General features: G+C 38.7%; 1 protein-coding gene across 1 annotated transcript in view; it reads right to left on the bottom strand.

Annotated features, from left to right (window-relative positions):
• The window catches only part of ZRANB3 (zinc finger, RAN-binding domain containing 3), a 185,364-nt gene that overhangs the window by 131,918 nt on the left and 32,993 nt on the right, over positions 1-20,453 (bottom strand). The window contains exons 4-5 of the mRNA XM_006880806.1: positions 13,590-13,761; positions 8,849-8,983 (exon numbers count right to left, since the gene is read on the bottom strand). Of these exons, the coding sequence (XP_006880868.1) occupies positions 8,849-8,983; positions 13,590-13,761 (307 nt within the window). The remainder of the gene's footprint in view (positions 1-8,848; positions 8,984-13,589; positions 13,762-20,453) is intronic.

Here is a 20,453-nt window from a genome sequence, read left to right as displayed (position 1 = left end):
AATTACTTTTTTTACTATGAAGGCAACCCCATTTTTCCTTGTCTTTTCATCTCCAGAGTAATATATCATATGGTCATCTGACTCAAAATGCCCCATGGCAAAGTATATGACACTGAGATCTTAATTGTTGTGGTTGGTGATGGTTGCTGTTACGTGCCATCAAGTTAGCAATAATTCATACAAACCCTATTTGAAACAACAGATTGAAACTGTACCCGTATTGCCCTATCCTCATGATCTCCATTGTGCTTAAGTTCACTGATAACAGTCATTAGGTCAATCCATCTTGTGGTAGTCTTCCTCTCCTCTGCTGACCCTCCACTTTGCCAAGCATCATGTTCTCTTTAGAGGACTAGCAAAGCCTGACAACATGCACAAAGGAAATGAGACAGTCTCTTAATTTTTACTTATAAGGAGCACTCTGGCTGCATTTCTTCCACCAGACATTCAGTCTTCTGGTAGTTCATAGTATATTCAATCATCTTTGCTAATATTATAATTAAAAAATATCTATTCTTCAAGTTTCCTTACTTGTTTTTCAATTTTCAGTTCACATGAAACAATTGAAAACACCATGGCTTTAGTCAGGTCCACATTGGTCCTTAAACAACATCCTTATTCTTTAGCACTTTCAAGAGGACAGCAGAATTGTCCAATGTAATGAATACATCTATAGATTTGTTTTACCCCCTCACTTCAATGCAACACATCTTTTTTTTACCAAGATATATTTATTTTTTTATACTTATTTATTTACAGATTTCAAATACATGGTTTTTTACACAGAATCTTTCCCATTTCCTTCAAGACCACCCTCATTAAATTGTGTGACCCTATAATTAACATCCTCACGCCCTCCCATCATCGTACCTCCGCTTCCACCCTCCCCCCTTGGATCTTCATACTCATTCTAAAATAATAGTTTTACACAGTATTTGTCTTTATGGGATAGAGTTATTCACTCAGCAGAGTGCTCTCCAGTCGCTCTCAAGTTAGGTAGTAATTTACAAAATAATTGCTTGTGTGCCACATAATATCCCATTGTGTGAATGTACCATAATTTCTCAACCCATTCAATTGTGGTTGGCTATCTGGGCTGTTTCCACGTTCTTGTGATGGTAAATAATGCTGCTATGAACATTGGTGTACAAGTCCCCATTTGAGCCTCAGTTCTCATTTTCTTGGAGAATATTCCAGGCAGTGGAATAGCTGAGTCATATGGAATTTTTATGTTCAGTTTCTTGAGGAAGTGCCAAACTGCCATACAGAGTGGTTGTAACATTCTACAATCCCACCAACAATGTTTGTTGTTCCTTTCTCACCACATCCTCTTCAACATTTATTACTTGGTGTACTGTTAAACTTTGCCATTGCTACTGGAGTGAGATGGTATTTCATTGAGGTTTTGATTTGCATCTCTCCTATAGCCAGTGATTTTGAACATGTCTTTGTGTCTGTTGGCCATCTGAATACCGTCCTCTGAGAAAATTCTTTCCATGTCTTTTGCCCATTTTGTAACTGGGTTATCAGTCTTCTGCTTACAAGTATTATGTAAACTTTTGTTATGAGACTCTTGTATGAGGTGGTATTGTCAAATTGTTATCCCTAGTTGGTAGGTTTTCTTTTCACCCTGGTGGAAAAGGTTTTGATGTGCACAGGGATTTAATCTTTAGATGGTCCCATTCATCAATTTTATCCTCTTCATATTGTGCATTTCTGGCTGTATTTGGCAGTCTCTTTATACTGTATGGATATTATCCTGTCACTGACGATACTGTATTTCAAGACAAATCTAGATATGACTTTTTTGACTATGAAAGTTTCCCCATTTTTCCTCACCTTTTCATCTCCAGGGTAATAGACCATATGAACGTCCAATGCCAGTTCATCTCATCTCCATAATTCCTAGGATGTCAATATTTATGTGTTCCATTTCTTCCTTAACAATATCCAATTTTCTTACATTCATGGTCCTCACATTCCATGTTCCAATCACCAGTGACTGCTTAACAACTATTCCTCTTCCTTTGTATTTCCATACTTGAAAACTCCGCCTCAGTTGCCCTATTGGTTACTCTATATGTGTTTGATGTACATAGTGTTTTCAGAGGCCTGCTATTTTGGAAGTAAATGGTCAATCCTTCCTAGTCCGTCTTAATTGGAATGCTAAGTTTTAGAGAAGTATCTGACAGACAAACATTTTATGGAAAAAGCAGATGAAGGATATTTCCCAATTGTGGAATTAACGATTAGGTTCAGTGTTGTCCCCACCCTTGACATAAGTGTCTTGACCCACTTATTTTCCTGCTCCACTATCCACCAGCAACCCCTTCCACTCCCACCTACTCCCTTTCAACACCTATCTACAATTGCCAAGCCCTTGATCTGATAGCTTATATATATATCTCAAGCTTAAAGGCTTCTAAGCTTGGTCTCAATTTATCTCTTATGAACGTTTGGGTCTCTGATCCACCTTGAGCTAACTTTTATGTATAGTGTGAGATGTGGATCCTGTTTCAGTTTTCTGTAGGTGGAAGTACAGTTTTGCCAGCACTATTTGTTGAAGATGTTGTCATTTCCCCTACTGATAGGTTTTATTTCCCTGTCAAATATCAGGTGACCAGAGAAGTTGTTGTTGTTATGTGCCATCGAGTTGTTTGTGACTCATAGCGACCCTATGTCTCTGAAACACCCATCCCGACTGCCCCAGTCACTGAATCAATCCACCTCATAGAGGGTCTTCCCCTCCTGCGCTGTCCCTCCACTCTACCCAGTATGATGTTCCTCTCTAAAGACCTGTCTCTCCTTACAACATGTCCAAAGTATGTCAGACGAAGCCCCAGAATCCTTGCCTCCAAGAAGCAGCCTGGCTTAACCCTCTCCAGGATGAATCTGTTTGTTTTCTTGGCAGTCCAGGGTACATTCAACACGCTCCTCCAGCACCATAGCTCAAAGGCATCAATTTTCCTTCTATTCTCCCTAGTCATTGTCCAACTCTCTGATGCATAACAAGTGATTGCAAATACCATGGCCTGTATCAGGCGCACCTTAGTCTCCAGAGAGACACCGTTGCTCTTGAGTACTTTAGAGAGGTCCCTAGCAGCAGACTTTCCCATCGCAATACATTTTTTTATTTCCTGGCTGCTTGTGCCAAGAGTGTTGACCATGGAGCCGAGCAAACTGAAGCTGTTAACAATCTCAATCTCTTCGTGATCCCTCCTGATGCTACCAATTGGTCCAGTGGTGAAAATCTTTGTCTTCTCGACATTGAGCCTCAGTCCACACTAAAGGCTGCAGTCCTTGACCCTCTGCAGTAAGTGTTTCAGGTCCTCTTCAGTTTCAGCAAACAGGGTTGTGTCATCTGCATAACACAGATTGTTAATAGATCTTCCATCAATCCTGATGCCACACTTATCCTCATAGAGCCCAGCCTCTCGGATAATCTGCTCTGCATACAGTTTGAAAAGGTATGGAGATAGTACACATCCCTGGCATACACCCTTCCCAATTTTGAACCATGCAGTGTTACCCTGCTCTGTTCTGACGACTGCCTCTTGGTCCAAGTATAGGTTTCGCATTAGTACGATTAAATGGGATTCCCATTCTTCTCAGAGTCAGCCACAGTTTGTTAAGATCCACACAGTCACACTCACACGCCTTTGCACAATCAATGCAACAGACATAGATATTCTTCTGCTATTCCCTGCTTTCAGCTAAGATCCATCTAACATCAGCTACGATATCGCAAGTACCCCAATCCCTTCTAAACCCAGCCTGGACTTCTGGCAATTCTCTGCTGATGTGCTGTTCCAGTCATTTTTGGATAATCTTCAGTAAAATCTTGCTTGCATGTGAAATCAATGATATTGTTCTGTAGTTTCTACACTCTGTTGGGTCACCCTTCTTTAGAATAGCTGGGACTATTTCTGTTCCATTGGTCTATGTGCCTGTCATTGTACCAGTTTTGATTACTACTGCTGTGTAGTAGGTTTTGAAGTCAAGGAGTGCTATGCCTTCCACTTCATTTTTGTTTCTCAGAAGTGTTTTGCTTATTTGGAGTCTCTTGTCTCTCCAGATAAACGTGACAATTTCCCTTTGGATCCCCTGGAAAAACAAATTTGGTATCTGTATTGGAACAGCACAACACATCTTTTAATTGATTGATTGATTGATTCATTCATTCATTCATCCATTGTTACACATTTTCTACCCCCTTCTTGTGCTTCCTACAGCCTTTCCCACAATGAATCCCTTGTTCTAGACTATTCTAATACATACAATGCACGTTGTGTTGTTGTTGTTGTTAGGTGCTGTCTAGTCAAAGACAACTCATAGTGACCCCATGAAAGACCTGAACTCCTGTATAACTTTTATCATTTATCCACGTTCGTAGAGTTTACAGAAGTAAGCTATTTCGGAGGTGGATGCTACTCCTGCTTCCAAGCTTGTTTTAATCGGGGAGCTCCACCAAACACTGTACACCATGGGTAACCATTATCGCTTTGATACATCAGTGTCACAGTGTTTAGCATCACAGCAAACTCGAGTTATCTCTGTATGGCAAATGGATAGACCAGTGCAATACTACTCAGAAGAATATTTGACCAAAAACAATTAAAATCAGGCCCGAGGACCGCAGATTAATATCAACCATCATCACTTTCTATCCACTAGGTCAAAAGACACTCTCTAGGTGATGCTTGTTGTTGTTGTTATGTGCTGTTGTGTCGTAGACTATTCATAGTGACCACAGATGTGCAAAACAGTTCTTTCCTTCATCTGTTCCAATGCAGTGTTCATTATCTAACCACTCTTCCTTACTCCCTCTCCAACCTCCCCATCTCTGTTCTATTTTACAACAGCAGTGCTATGCATTATTTATGCTTTTGTGACTGAAATATATTAACATATCATTTAGCATAATGTACTCAAGGCTCCCCCATGTTGTGGAATGTTTTATTATTCAATTCTTTTTCAATGCTGTATAGTATTCCACTGTGTGGATGTACCATAGTTTTTCCTATCCATTCATTTCTTGATGGGCACTTGGGTTGTTTCTATCTTTTTTGCTATTGTGAATAATGCAGCAGTAAACATGGTTGCGCATATATCTGTGTGAGTTGTGACTCTGTTTTCTTTAAGGTATATTCCTAGCAGTAGAATTGCTGAGTCAAATGGTATTTCTATTTTCAACTTTCTGGGAAAGTGCCAGACTTCCTTCCATAGTGGTAGTACCATTTTACATTCCCATAAGCAGTAAAAAGAGTTCCCATTTTCCCCACAACATCACTAGGTTATTTGCTGCCCTGTTGAACTTTGTTACTGTTGCTGGGGTAAAATGGTATCTCATAGTTGTTTTTATTTGAATCTCCCTGATATCTAGGGATTTGGAACATTTCTTTATGTGTTTGTCATCTGAATGTCCTCTTTGGTGAATTATCTATTCACATCCTGTTACCATTTTGTGACTGGATCATTTATTTTTTTCTTGTTGAGGTTCTGGAGTATTCAATACATTTTAGATAAAAGCCCCTTATCAAGTATGTCATTGTCAAATTTTTCCCCCCAGTATACTGCTTTCCTTTTTTACCCTATTGGGAGTTTTTTTATGTGCATAAGGATTTGATTCTTAGAAGGTTCCATTCATCTACTTTATTCTCTTATGGTTATAGGTATTTCATGATGCTTGGAAGACTTCATTTCATGGATTAGGGATTTTAGAGTTCTTCCTAGCTTTTCATTGATTAATTTTATAGTCTTGGTTTTATTTCCAGGTACCTGATCTACCTTGGTTTTTGTGTATGGTGTAAGGCATGGGTCTTGCTTAAGTATTCTGAACATGGTTTCCAATTATGCCAACACTATCTGCTAAAGAGACTGTCCTTTTCCCACTTAACTTATTCCATCTCCTTGCCAAAGATCAGATGACAATAGGTGGAAGACTTGCATTCTGGGTTCTCAATTCTATTCCACTGATCTATGTGTCTGTTGTTGTACCAGTACCATGCTATCCTGACCACCACAGCTGTGTAGCAGGATCTGAGATCAGGGAGTGTGATGTCACCTACCTTGTTTCTCTTTTTCAGTAGTGCTTTGCTTATTTGGGGTCTCTTTCCATTCCAGATTGAATTGGAAATTGTCTTTTCCATCTTGTTGAAAAATGGAATTGGTTTGTTTTGGAACTACACTGAATTTGCAAATTGCCTTAGGTAGAATTGTCCTTTTTCATGATACTGAGTCTTACGTATCCATGAACATGGTATTTTTTTTGTATTTCTACAGTTCTCTTTTTGGTTTTTTTTTTGTAGTAATGTGTTGAAAGTTCCTGTGTATAGGTCTTTTATGTCTCTAGTTAAACTTGCTTCCAAATATTTCTTTCCGTGATAAGCTATTTTAATTGGTACTGTTTTTCTTAGCTCCATTTCTACATTTTCTTTGTCACTGTAGAGAAATCCAACTAACTTTTGTATGTTGATCTTGTACCTGCTACTTTACTGAATTGGTCAACTATGTGCAGTAGTTTCCTTGCTGAATCTTTAGGATTTTCTAAGTATACAACCATTATCATCTGCATATATAGTTTTATCTACTCTTTGCCAATGTGTCTACCTCTTATTTACTTGTGTTGTCTATGTATGGATTTCTTGACTTCTACTACCATGGAGGTTGATGGTGGATTCAAGCAAAATTAAAATATTGACAACTTCAATTTTTCTCCAACTATCATAATAATGCCTATTGCTCCAGTAGAGAGGGGATTTTATTTTTTTGATGCTGAATGTATTCTATAATGAATGCTTTTATATTACTCAGTAAGTGTTTCAGGTTCTCTTCACTTTGAGCAAGCAAGATTGTGTCATCTGCGTAACATAGGTTGTTGATGAATCTTCTTTCACTTCTATTACATTCTTCTTCACAAAGTTGAGCTTCTCACATTATTTGCTTAGCAAACAAACTGAAAGGACATATCCTTGACACACATATTTTTCTGATTTTAAGCCATGCAGTATCCCCTTGTTCTTCTCCAAAAAACACGTCTTGGCTCAGTTGTAGGTTCTGCATTAACACAATTAAGTGTTCTGAGATTTTCAATCTTCAAAATATTACCCATATTTTATTATCATCCACACAAATGACTTGTTGTTTGTATTATGTGCCATCAAGTAGCCTGTGATTCAGTGACCCTGTGCACAATATCTCCGAACCCTGCCCTACCTGGGCCAATCTCACAGCCTCCAATATGCCTAATCCCATTACCCCAGTTATGGTGTGAATCCATCTTATCTGGGTTCTTCCTCTCTTGCACTGAGCCTCCAACCTTCTAAGCATGATGTCATTTTTCAATGGCATGCCTAACGTATGTGAGATGGAGCTTCAAAATGCATGCCTTTAAGTAGTAACCTGGTTTCACCCTTTCCAAGGACAGACCTATCTTTTTGCTTGGCGGTCCATGGAATGTTCAATACTCTTTTCTAGCACCACAACTGAAAGGCATTGATTATTCTTCTGTCATCCTTAATCATTCTCCAACTCTATTGGCAAGTAAGTGCAAAGACCATAGTTTGAGTCAGAAACACTTTAGTCTCTAGAATGCCACTGTTACTCTTCAGCACTCTTGAGAAGTCTCTGACAGCAGATTTCTAATGTAATTTTCTTGTGATATCCTGACTGCTGGAGCCAAGAGTGTTGATTGTGGATAGTTAATAAAATATAAGTACACATCTTTCTGTTATTCTCAGCTTTCAGTCAAAATACATTTGACCTTCAACAATGATATTCCTTAGCCATAGCCTCCTATGAACACAACTTGAATTTCTGGCAGGTCCCTGAATATACTGATTTTGATATTTTTGAACACTCATCAGGAATATTTTATTAATAAATGGCATTATTGAGATTGTCATTAATGTTAAACTGAAGCTGAAGAAAATTAAATAAGTCCAAGGGATTCAGAATTATGACCCTCAGTTTGTCCCACTTCAACTTATAAACCACTAAGACTAATCACTGGAGACTAGACTACTTATGCGATGACATTAAAGATGTTAATATACGAAGAAAGCAACAGATTATTAAGAAAATGGTGAATAAATAAAAAACTTTGCAAAAGGCATGTCAGAAGAGACTCTGAAACTTGCTCTTGAATGTAGAAACTATACAATAAATGATGAAATAAGATATTTGAACACGCATCAAAGGCATTTCAAGAAGACAACAGAAAGTATAACAAAAGGTGCAAATAAATGGAGTTAGAAAACCAAGGGGAAGATCATGCTCAGCATTTTTCAAGATGGAACAAGAACTGAAGTAAAAGGTCAGACTTCAAGTGGCAATACTGAAGGATTCTCTGGGGGACATATTCAATGATGTAGGAAGTATCATAGGGAGATGGAAGGATATGAGAACCAAAACAAACCATACCAAAAAGAGCTGATCGACATGGATTCATTTCAAGAAGTGTTGGGTGATCAAAAACCAGTACTAAAAGAACTCAAAGTGGCCATAAAGCCATTAACAGAAAAAAATAATAAATTAAAAATAAAAATTCTAGAGCTAATTTTCCCCTTAAACAAATAACAGAGAAAATAAGAAAGATAGGATAGTCTCAAATTCTTAAATAAAAAGATTGACTGTAGTCATAACCTAGTGAAGTACTATTACCTTTATCTTTAGAAAGGGTAAATAGATAGGCACAATATGCTTGAGTATGTCTGAGTTTTTCCATAATAAAGTTAAAAATTAAGTAGCAAAGATACATTGCTTTACACACATAAACTCTTTAAGTAAAATAACAACAATGCATTAAACAATTCCTATCAAGTAAAATACAGTATAGTCCAAAAAGTACCTTGGCAATAGCTGTTTGTTTAAACATGCGAGTAATCAATCCCATAACTTGAAAAGAGTCGTTCCCAGTTTCGATATCCCTTGAATTTGAAACTCTCATTAATCTCTCCCATTCTTCAAAACTGCTATTCATTTCCTATATGGGGGTAAAAATAACCAGATTCACAAATACAGGGCATAAAGAAAAGAACACTTAACGCAACATTAAATTATGTCCTACATTTTCTATCTGTTGATACTTAACAATAGGAAGAGGAAATTCACGAAGATGTCAGATCAATTTTACTTTAGAAATAACATTTTTTTAAAAAGTCAACAAGAAAAGATGAAAAAAAATTCTCAAAGTTGCCAACATGTTTATTTAAAATCATCAGTGCAGAGGCTAAGCCAATCACATGTTCATGTTAATGACGGAAACCAATGATGAAACTATGAGTATAAACCAAGCCCCTTTTGATAACAAGAATCAAACAAATAGAGCTTCCTCTTAAAGAGAAACATCTGGGCAGAAAAACCATGCTAAATATATAAGAAAGCAGGTTGGTGGAAATGTAAATGAATGAAATATATATGTGTTTTTTTTTAATTTTTATTTTATTATTTGTGTGTGTGTGTACTGTCAAATCAGATCTGACTAGTACAGGAGAAGACTGTCCCTCCTTCCCTGGGAGTGCATCTGGTGGATTCGAACAGGGATTGTAGTGCAGCTTCTTGCCACTAGGTCACCAGAGCTCTCCAAGAAATATATTTTTATAAAAAGATAAGAATTTTTTAATACAGGTAAAAGCCTGAGGAATATTATTGTTGTTAGATTCTATCATCAAGATGAGAAAGACTCATAGTGACCCTATATAAAGTAGATCTTAACCATATCCTGTCCTGTGCCATCCTCACACTTCCTGACACACTAGAGCCCATTGTGGCAGTCACTGTGTCAATCCACCTGATTGAAAATCTTCTTCTCTTTCACTGACCCTTAACCTTTCCAAGCATTATGTCCCGTTCCAAGAAATAGCCTCTCCTAGCAACATGCCCAAAGTATGTAAGATGAAGCTTTGCCATCTTTTCCTCCAAGGAGCATTCTGGTGGCACTTTCAAGAAATATGTTTGTTCTTTTGGTGTCAATGGGATATTAGCTAAATAAAATTATTGCCATTTTATATCATAATAATATATATTTATATAAAATAATATTTAGATAATAAAAATGATCATTTATTGCCTTTTCATTTTCTTTTTCTTTCTACCCGAGGCACCTTTTCCACTTCGGGAGCTGAAGGCTTTAGAAGAGTGTCTTTCTTCTTTAGTACATGTTATTTTCTGTCTCTGCTGTTAGTTTAGAGAGCTCTGGTGGCCTAGCTTCTAGGGAATTGTGCTGCTAGCTCAAAAGATACACCTTTCTGCTGGCTCCGATCCACACGCAGCCAGTGGTCCCATGTGATTTATAGCTCTGAAAAGCTGATGGAAGGTCAGCTATGAGTTAGTTATAATTATTTAAATAGGCTGTTCTTGATCGTACATTAATGCCGGCTCTTAAAGAACTAGTAACCACTTAACAACAATAACATCAACATAGAGAGAGATTAGCTGGCCTAGTGGACAGAAAGTGATGCTACCAAGTCAAAGGTGGATGACTTTTAATCTGCGGCCCTCAGGCCTGTCTTTCATTGTTTTTGTTCAGACATTCCTCTAGGTCGTATACCCCTGATGTACAAGTTGCCGTACAGCAGTAACTTGCGGTTATTGTGAGGCTGAACACTGTGACACTGATGTGTCAAATGCGTTAAATGGTCGGTTACCCAATGTGGACAGAAAGTGGGGTGGAGCTCCTTGATTAAAACAAGCTTGGAAGGAGGAGTGGCATCCACTCCCATAATAGCTTGCCTCCGGAAACCCTATGAACCTTGAGAGAGGATGAAAGACACCCAAGCGTTGAGGACTCTCCTTCATAGGGTCACTATGAGTTGCCTGCGACTCTACGGCACTTAACAACGATAAAGCAGTATATCCAGAAAACCTGATCATTCTAAGTTTAGAAATAATGTATTGCTCAATGTTCACAGAACATTGCTTACAAAGTTGGAAGCTTTTGACATACGGCAATGCAACAACTTTGAAAAACCATGTCCAAATCTGAAGAAATTAAAAAAAAAACCAACACAAAAAAAGTCTCTCTAAAAGTAAATGCAACATAAGAACTAAGTAAAACACAGGTTTAGCTTCCTGATACAATGACTTTCACATCTTATAACACGATCAGAGAATATGCTGTGATTATTCTAGGAAATAACTATTTCACACTTTTAAAAAATCTGAGCAAAACAACAAAACTTTCTTCGTAATATCACAAATGATACAGATTTCACATTCCTAATTATTCTCTCATTGCTGAGTTGGAATGGACTTCTGTTGTTGTTGTTATGCGCCCTTGAGTCACTTGCGACTCATAGCGACCCTATATACAATAGCCCTAAACTCTGCTCTGTCCTGTGTCAATCGCACTGTCTCTGACACTCCTATCCCAATTACCCCCATCACTGAATCAATCCACCTCATAGAGGGCCTTCCCCTCCTGCGCTGTCCCTCCACCTTACCAAGCATAATGTCTTTCTCCAAGGACCGGTATCTCCTCACAACATGTCCAAAGTATATTAGACAGAGCCTAAGAATCCTTGCCCCCAAGGAGCCACCCGGTTTAACCCTTTCCAGGATGAATCTGTTTGTTTTCCTAGCAGTCATGGTACCCTCAATACTGTTCTCCAGCACCACAGCTCAAAGGCATCAATTCTCCTTTTATCCTCCTTGGTCATTGTCCAACTCTCTGATGCATAACAAGAGACTGCAAAGACCATGTCCTGTATCAGACACACCTTAGTCTCCAGAGAGACACCATTGCTCTCCAGTACTTTGGAGAGGTCCCTAACAGCAGACTTTCCCATCGTGATACACCTTTTAATTTCCTGGCTACTGATGCCAAGAAGGTTGACTGTGGAGCCAAGCAAACTAAAGCTGTGAACAATCTCAATCTCTTCACCATCCATCCTGATGCTGCCAATTGGCCCAGTGGTGAGAATCTTTGTCTTCTTGATATTGAGCCTCAATCCATATTGGAGGCTGCAGTCCTTGACCCTCTGCAGCAAGCGCTTCAGGTTCTCCTCAGTTTCAGCAAGCAGGGTTGTGTCATCTGCATAACGCAGACTGTTGATAGATCTTCCACCAATCTTGAGCCCACATTCCTCCTCAAAGAGCCCAGCCTCCCGGATAATCTGTTCTGCATACAGGTTGAAAAGGTATGGAGACAGGACACATCCTTGGTGTATGTTCTTCCCAATTTTGAACCATGCAGTGTTTCCTTGCTCTGTTCTGACAACTGACTCTTGGTCCAAGTATAGGTTTCTCATTAGCACAATCAAGTGTTCTGGGAATCCCATTCTTCTCAGAGTCAGCCACAGTTTGTTATGATCCACACAGTCAAACGCCTTTGCATAGTCAATGAAACACAGATATACATTCCTCTGGTATTCCCTGCTTTCAGCTAAGATCCATCTAACATTAGCTACAAGATCCCTAGTACCACGACCCCTTCTAAACCCAGCCTGGATTTCAGGTAGTTCTCTGCTGATATGCTGTTCGAGTCATTTTTGGATAATCTTCAGTAGAATCTTGCTTGCATGTGAAATCAATGATATTGTTTTATAGTTTCCACACTCTGTTGGGTCACCTTTCTTTGGGATGGGAACAAATATAGATTTCTGGTCCCATATTGGGCTTTCAGAAAGACTAAATCACACAGGAGAGATTGCCCCTCTTTCTTTCACAGAGCAGTTTGTTCTTTTGAACTACCTGCCTTTGGGATGGTGGCAGAACTCATTAGGATACCAGGGCATTTTTAACACTAAATTTATATATTCCTTACTGCTATTTCACTGCTTCTCCAATATTCAGCAGAAATAGTTTTTTACCACTAGGATACTGTACCCTTTCATACATTTGAGGACAAAAATGAAATTCTTCTTGCTCTCTTCTTGAAATGATACCTAGAAACCAATTTATATGCTCTATTAATCAAGCCTATTTTAAGATAGTAGACTTTTCCTTCTGTGGAATATTGGAATACAAACAATCTTGAGGATATAACTTAAAGTTATTTTAAATATGACTAAGAATCTATCTATACCAGATCATGGCCTGAGTCAGGTACACCTTAGTCCTCAAACTGATACCATTGCACCTCACTAATGATGGAGAATAATGTTGGAGAAGGTGCAGCCAAAGAGTTTCTTTGAAGCAAACATGATAAAGCTTCATCTTATATACTTTAGCATGTTGGTAAGACAGGCTTTTCCTTGGAGAGGGACATTATGCTGGAAAGGTGGAGAAACAGCAAAAGAGAGGCAGATGATCAACAAGGTGGATTGACATAGTGACTGCAGCAATAGGCTTGAGTGTGTCAGAGATTGTGCGGATGGCTTAGAATAGGACATCTTCCATCTCTGTTGCTCAAAGAGTCAATATGAGTCCCTCTTGACTTGATGGCATCTAACAACAACAATAAGGATCTGTACTTGCAACCTGAAGTCACACGGTTCAAATTTACTACTTTCTACATGGAAGGATGGTTGATCTTCTCCCATGTGATTAATTGCCTCTGCAAACCTGCTGAAGGGTCAGCTGTGGGTCAATTCTGACTTGATGGCACACAACAATAGCATAATAAGTACAAATCAAACAAAGGTTCTCACCTTGGCTGCTGTTGCTGGAAGATCAAATGAAATGCGCTGTCTAATTTTAGGAGGTAGCTGGGTTAAAACTTCATTCTTTAATCTTCTAATCATTATATCACTTAGTAGCTGATGAAGTTCATTAAGATTTGATGCCCCTCTACAATCCCATTGTGGTCTTCTACCAAAATATCTGTAAGAACAGAAGAAAAACATGTAGCTAAGCAAAATGGTGGAACAAGAACATAATTTATCTTTATTTAGGACTTTTTGGGTACATTTTACCAATAATAATATATACGTCTAACAATGTTGCAGCATGTAATTGGCTGATACTAACATTCTTAGATTTCAATAGCAGTTATTAATGTGTAATATTTCCAACCCACTAAGACAAGACCAAAATTATAATGACAGTAGTATTAAAAAGCTACAATAATGGAAACTTTAAAAATAATAAATGTAAAATAAATAAATAAAAACAGGATCTGACTTATATTGGAACCGATTAACAATGGTTTACAGAACAGACTCATAATGAATTAGGAACTTCCTTTTAAATGTCAGGAGCCATAGGCAGTATTTTCACTATCATTTCTTATGTTTTTTAAAAATTAATTTTATTTTAAAAAATTTTATACTAGTTTATTTACAAAACTTGAATACATTGTTTTTGAGAATATAGACTTCCAATTTTCCTCACCACCCCACCCATCAACTTGTACAATCCCATGATTAATCCTCCCCTCTCCCTGCACATCCTCATCCTTCTCCCATCCCTCTTGGATCCTTATACTCATTCTACAATAATGGTTTTATACAATATTTGTCCTTGTGGGACTGAGTTAGTTCATGTTGCATAATGCTCTCCAGTCCCTCCCAAGTTAGGTAATAACTTATAAAATCATTATTCCTGCATGAAGTATTCCATTGTGTGAATGTACCATAAGACTATATAACATTTATCAATTATAAAAAAAGTATCTAAGCATATGTAAGAAAAATATGGCTGAAAAACATTATAAAACAACCACAAGTACATAGACAGAGAACTGCCAGAAGCTCAAGCTGGATTTAAAAGAGGCTGTGGCTCCAGGGATATCACTGTCAGATGGATCCTGGCTGAAAGCAAAGAATACCAGAAGAATGCGTATTTGTATTTTATTGATTCTGCAAAGCCATTTTCCTCTTGGTGAGGGTGTAGCCAGAGTGCTCTTTAGAGGCAAGGATGATGAGGCTTTGACTTATATACTTTGGGTATGTTGCTAGGAGGGGCTATTACTTGGAGAGGGACATGATGCTGGGAAGGGGGAGGGTTTGAGAAAGAGAGGAAGACCCTCAACCAGGTAGACTGACATGGTGACTGCTACATTGGGCTTTTGTGTGTCAGGGAGTGTGAGGATAGCACAGGATAGAACAGGGTTCAGATCTTTTGTTCATAGGGTTGCTTATGAGTCATACTCCACTTGATGCCACCTAACAACAACAACAAAGGCATTTGACTGTGTGGATCATAACAAACTACAGGTGACACTGAGAAGAATGGGAATCCCAGAGCACTTAACTGTGCTCATACAAAATTTATACCTAGACCAAGAGGCTGTTGTGCCAACAGAGTAAGGGAACATGCAATGGTTTAAAATTAGGAAAGGTGTGTGCTAGGATTGTAACCATTCTGTATACCTATCCAATCTATATGCTGAGTAAATGATTTGAGAATCTGGACTCTATGAAGAAGAATGTGACACCAGAATCAGAGAAAGACTCATCAACAATCTGCATTAGGCTGATAATACAACTTTGCTGGAAGCAAATAGGAATTGAGGCACTTGCTTAATAAGATTACACAGATTGCATCTCAACATTAAGCAAACAAAAATTATTACCACTGGACCAGTTATGATAAATAGAGAAAAGACTGAAACTATCAATGACTTCATCTTGGTACAAGTAGTCAGGAGATCCTGAGACATTACTGAGGTGCATGGTGTTAGGTTGTTGATGTTAGAGTAAGATCTGAATCTAGCCATTGTCTTTTTAATCTCTTGCTATGCTTCTGAGAGTTGGACAATGAATAAGGAGGACAGAAGAAGAACTGATGTCTTTGAACTGTGATGCCGGAAAAAGTACTGAATATTCCATACACTTCAAAAAGAAAAAACAGCTATGTCTTGGATAAGATGCAGCCAGAGGGTTGCTGGGAGGCAAAGATGACAAAGCTTCACCTCACATACTTAGAGCATGTGGTTAGGAGAGGCTATTATTGGAGAGGGGAATCATGCTTAAAAAGATGGAGGGATGGCAAAAGAGAGAAAGACCCTCAATTAGACGCACTAACACAGAAACTACAGCAATAGGCTCAAGTGTGTCAGAGACTGTGAAGAAGGCACAGGGTAGGACAGGGGTCATATCTCTTGTTCATGATCGCTATAAGTCATACTTGACTTGATGGCACCTAACAGCAACAAGTATATGTAAAAGGCTGAGATAAAGTGAGGCTGCCTATATGCATTAGTTTGCTGACAAGCACCAGAAAGTTGACCTTTTCCAGTACAATGTCTTTTTCCAAGGACTAACCCCTCCTAATAATACATGTTGCTGTTGTTGTTTTGTGCCATCAAATCACCTGTGACTCATTGCAACCCAATGTACATTAGCTCTGAAACCTGCCCTATCCTGAGCCAAACTCATTGTCTCCGACAGACCTGATCCCATTTCTCGAGTTACTGAATCATTCTATCTCATCCTTGGTCTTCCTCTCCTGAGCTGTTTCTCTACCCTTCCAAGCATGATATTCCTCTCCAAGGACTGGTCCCTTGGGGCACATGCCCAAAGTATGAGATGGAGGCGCAAAATTCTTGGCTCTAGGGAGCAGTCTGGTTTCACACTCTCCAAGATAGGCCTGTTTGTTCTCCTTGCAGTCCATGGAATGTTCAACACACTTCTCCAGCACCACAGCACAAAACCACCTATCCTTCTTCTGTCATTCTTAGTTATTGTTTAGTTCTCAGATGCATAGCAAGTAACTGCAAAGATCTTAGCCTAGATCAGGCACACCTTAGTCTTCAGTCTGACATGTTTGCTCTTTAGTACTCTAGAGAGGTCCTTGACAACATTTCCCCCATTGCAGTTTGTCTTCTGATTTCCTGACTGCTGGTGCCAACGGTGTTGATTGTGGAACCAAGAAGGCTGAAGTTATCCACAATCTCAATTTCTTCTCCGTACATCATGAAGTTACTAATTGCAACAGTGGTGAGAATCTTTGTTTTCTCAATGCTGAGCTTCAATCCATATTGAAGACTATAGTACTTAAACTTCTGCAGCAAACACCTCATGTCCTCCTTAGTTGTGTCATCTGCATAACGCAGGTTGTTGATGAGTCTTAGTTTAGTTTTTTCTAAAAACGGGCTCCACTAAGTGGGATCATGTATGGAAGTAGTTTAACTGATCTAATCTATAGACCTTAACCACAAATACACTAGTCAATGGCTCTAACAACCAAAAAAAAAATCTCAAACATTTTCAAACAACCTCTGTTAAACATTCTCTCCAATTGTGTTATTAAGCATGCCACAGTATTTTCAACTGCTTCATATACATATGAAAGTTGGACAATGAATAAGGAAGACCAAAGAACTGATGTCTTCGAATAGTGGTGCTTGTGAAGAATATGAACTATATCATGAACTGCCAAAAGAACAAACAAATCTCTTTTGGAAGAAGTTAAGCCAGCGTTCCTTAGAAGAAAGGATTGTGAGACTTCATCTCACTCTCTTTGGGCATCAGGAACAGCTAGCTAGTCTCTGAAAAATGACATCACAGGAAAAGTAGAGGGTCACTGCCATGTAGGGAGACCCTAATGAGATGGAATGATTTACTGGCTAGAGTGATGGGTTAAGCACAGCAGAAGTTGTGAGGAGCGCACATTGTCTAGACTTCACAGCCCCCAAAAGCAGTAAGAAAGGCCCTAACAGCCAGCACACAAAGTGGTTGTAGCAACCAGAAACACTGCAAACATTTTCCAACACCCTATGGTAAGGTTATCACTAATCATACTCCTAAACATAGCAGCTTGATCACAAAATCTTTCTGCCTCCCTTGAAACAACCAGATCATCAGCAAACATAGGAATAATAACACAATAAAATGAGAAAGATAGTGCAGACTGTGGATCCAAGTGAGATGAAGTTGTTGACAGTTTCAATCTTTATTTATCACAATGTTGCCTATCAGTCCAGTGGTAAGAATTTTTGTTTACTTGACATTGAGATACAAACCATACTGAAGGCTGGGTATTCTTTGATCTTCTGCAACAAGTGTTTCAAGTCCTCTTCATTTTCAATAAGGAGGTTGTGTTATAGAATCACTATGTTGTGGTGGTGTTGTTGTGTACCACTGAGTCGGAACTAAATCACAGCTGACCTGCCAGTGGGTTTTCAGAGGCAGTTAATCACATGCAAGGAGACTGCCCATACTTCTTCCATAGAGCAGCTGATGGATTTGAATCTTGTGCCTTTGGATTTCAGCACAGCTTCTTAGAATCACTAAGAGGCAGAGTCAAGTTGATGGCACATAATAACAGTATCACCATGACAACCAGAAAACTACTCCACAAAATTCTCAATCACTTTTAGAGGTCATACTAAACACTATTAAAAACTGCTGTTACAGAATACTTAACAAAGCAAAATTTCTTTTAGGGTGTGTTATGTTAAAAACTATTCATTTTACAGGAATTCTGATGATGTTTTAGCACATACTGAGGGCTGTGCATCAATTTGGAAAACTGAGAATGTGTCAGCAATTTTTTTTTCAGTTTAATGTATGTTGACAACAACCTCAAAAGAACAACATAAGATTCAGATAACCTTAAAAATACATACTTGCCTGTAGATGCAACTGGGAAAGGACAGTGAGTAGGTGGAATCTACCATATGCTACAGCATTATTTAGTTGTTGTAAATTAAAAAAAACCAAAAAAAAAAAAACCCCCAACCTTCTTTTTTAAAAAAAGAAATCCAAACAACAAACTGAAAGGGTAACTTAAGGACTAGGAGAAAACTTCCGAAGACCACATTATCAGTTAAGTATTTAATAAAGAACTCCTACAATCAAACAGCAATATATAGAAAAAAATGGTCAAAGGATTTGAATAGACCTTTCACCAAAGATATACAATTGGCCAAAAAACACACAAAAAGATGTTCAATATTTTTAGCTGTATAAAGAAAAGGGGGGGGGAGAAATTTTAAAAAAAATCAACAAACTTCAAACTCATCTCTGACAAGTTTGAACTGACTCATAGGAGACTCTAGCAGTTTTCCCACAGCTGTAAGTGGTAGAAGGGAAAGTTTCTCTTTCTCGCATTGGATCTAATGGCGGATGTGAAGCACAAGAGAGGTGTAGTCATTGGATTATCAACGGGATTCAGCTCCGTACAGAATATGACAACAGAGCTACATGAGATACCACTTCATACCCAATACATCTGCCAATCCCCAGAATGGCTGTTATCATAAGTCTTGAGAAAGATACAGAAAACCTGGAACCCAAATATATTGCTGATGGGAATGTAAAATGAAACTGTTTGTGGAAATAATTGGGCAATTACTCAAAAAAGTTAATTGTTGTGGAAATAATTGGGCAATTACTCAAAAAAGTTAGTTGTTGTTGCAAACAACTGTCAGTTGTTTGCAAACTCATACCAACCTTAGGTACAACTCTGAACCCTGCTCTATCCTGAGGCAACCATTTCCTCTCTGACACACCCACTCCCATTACTGAGTCAATCTATCTCATCCAGGGTCTTCCTCTCTTGCTCTGTCCCTCCACCCTCACAAACATAATATCCCTCTCTAAGAACTGTTCCCTCCCTGCAACACGCCCAAAGCATGTCAGATGGAGCTTCCTTGCCTCAAGGAGCAGCCTGGTTGTATCCTCTCCAGGATGAACCTGTTTATTCTCCTAGCAGTACATTGTATATTCAGTACTTTTCTCGAGCACTACAGCTCAAAGGCATCAACTCTTCTATCATCTGTAGTCACTGTCTAGTTTTCTGATGCATAGAAAGTAATTGTGGAGACGAGACTGGGGCCTGGATCAGGCACATCTTAGTCTCCAAACTGACATCGTTGTTCTTTAGTCCTCTGGAGACAGCAGACTTTCCCAAGGCGATTTTAAAAAAAAAAAATTTCCTGGCTGCTGGTACCAAGAATGTTGACTGCAGAGCCAACCAAACTGAGGCTGTTAACAATCTCAATCTCTTCACTGTCTATCATGATGCTGCTAATCGGCCGAGTGGTGAGAATCTTTGTTTTCTTGATGTTGAGCTTCAATCCAAGTTGAAGGCTGTACTCTTTGACCTTCTGCAGCAAGGTCCTCAGGCTCTCCTCAGTTTCGGCAAGCAAGCATAACGTAGATTGTTGATGAATTACTCTAATCCTGATACCACATTCTTACTCATAGAGCCCAACCTCCCAGATGATTTGTTCTGTATACCAATTGAAAAGGTATGGAGATAGAACACATCCCTAGCATACACCTGTCCCAATTTTGAACCACGCAGTGTTTCCTTGCTCTGTTCTGACAACTGTCTCCTCATCCAAGTATAGGTTTCACAAAAGCACAAACAAGTGTTCTGGGATTCCCATTCTTCTGAGTCACAGTTTGTTGTGATCCACATACTCAAATGCCTTTGCATAGTCAACAAAACACAGATATTCCTCTGGTATTCTCTGCTTTCAGACATGATCCATCTCACATTAGATATAATATCCCTAGTACCACGGCTCGAAATGCCCCATGCCAGTCCATCTCATCTCTCCAATGCCTAGTATGCCAATATTTATGCGTTCCATTTCTTTTTTAACAATTTCTAATTTTCCT

This window comes from Elephantulus edwardii, unplaced genomic scaffold, assembly GCF_000299155.1.
Source record: "Elephantulus edwardii isolate Elephantulus edwardi_28Jun2011 unplaced genomic scaffold, EleEdw1.0 scaffold00010, whole genome shotgun sequence".
NCBI lineage: Eukaryota > Metazoa > Chordata > Mammalia > Macroscelidea > Macroscelididae > Elephantulus > Elephantulus edwardii.
The sequence above is the reverse complement of the archived record's forward strand: the minus strand, read 5'-3'. Positions and strand labels throughout refer to the sequence as shown.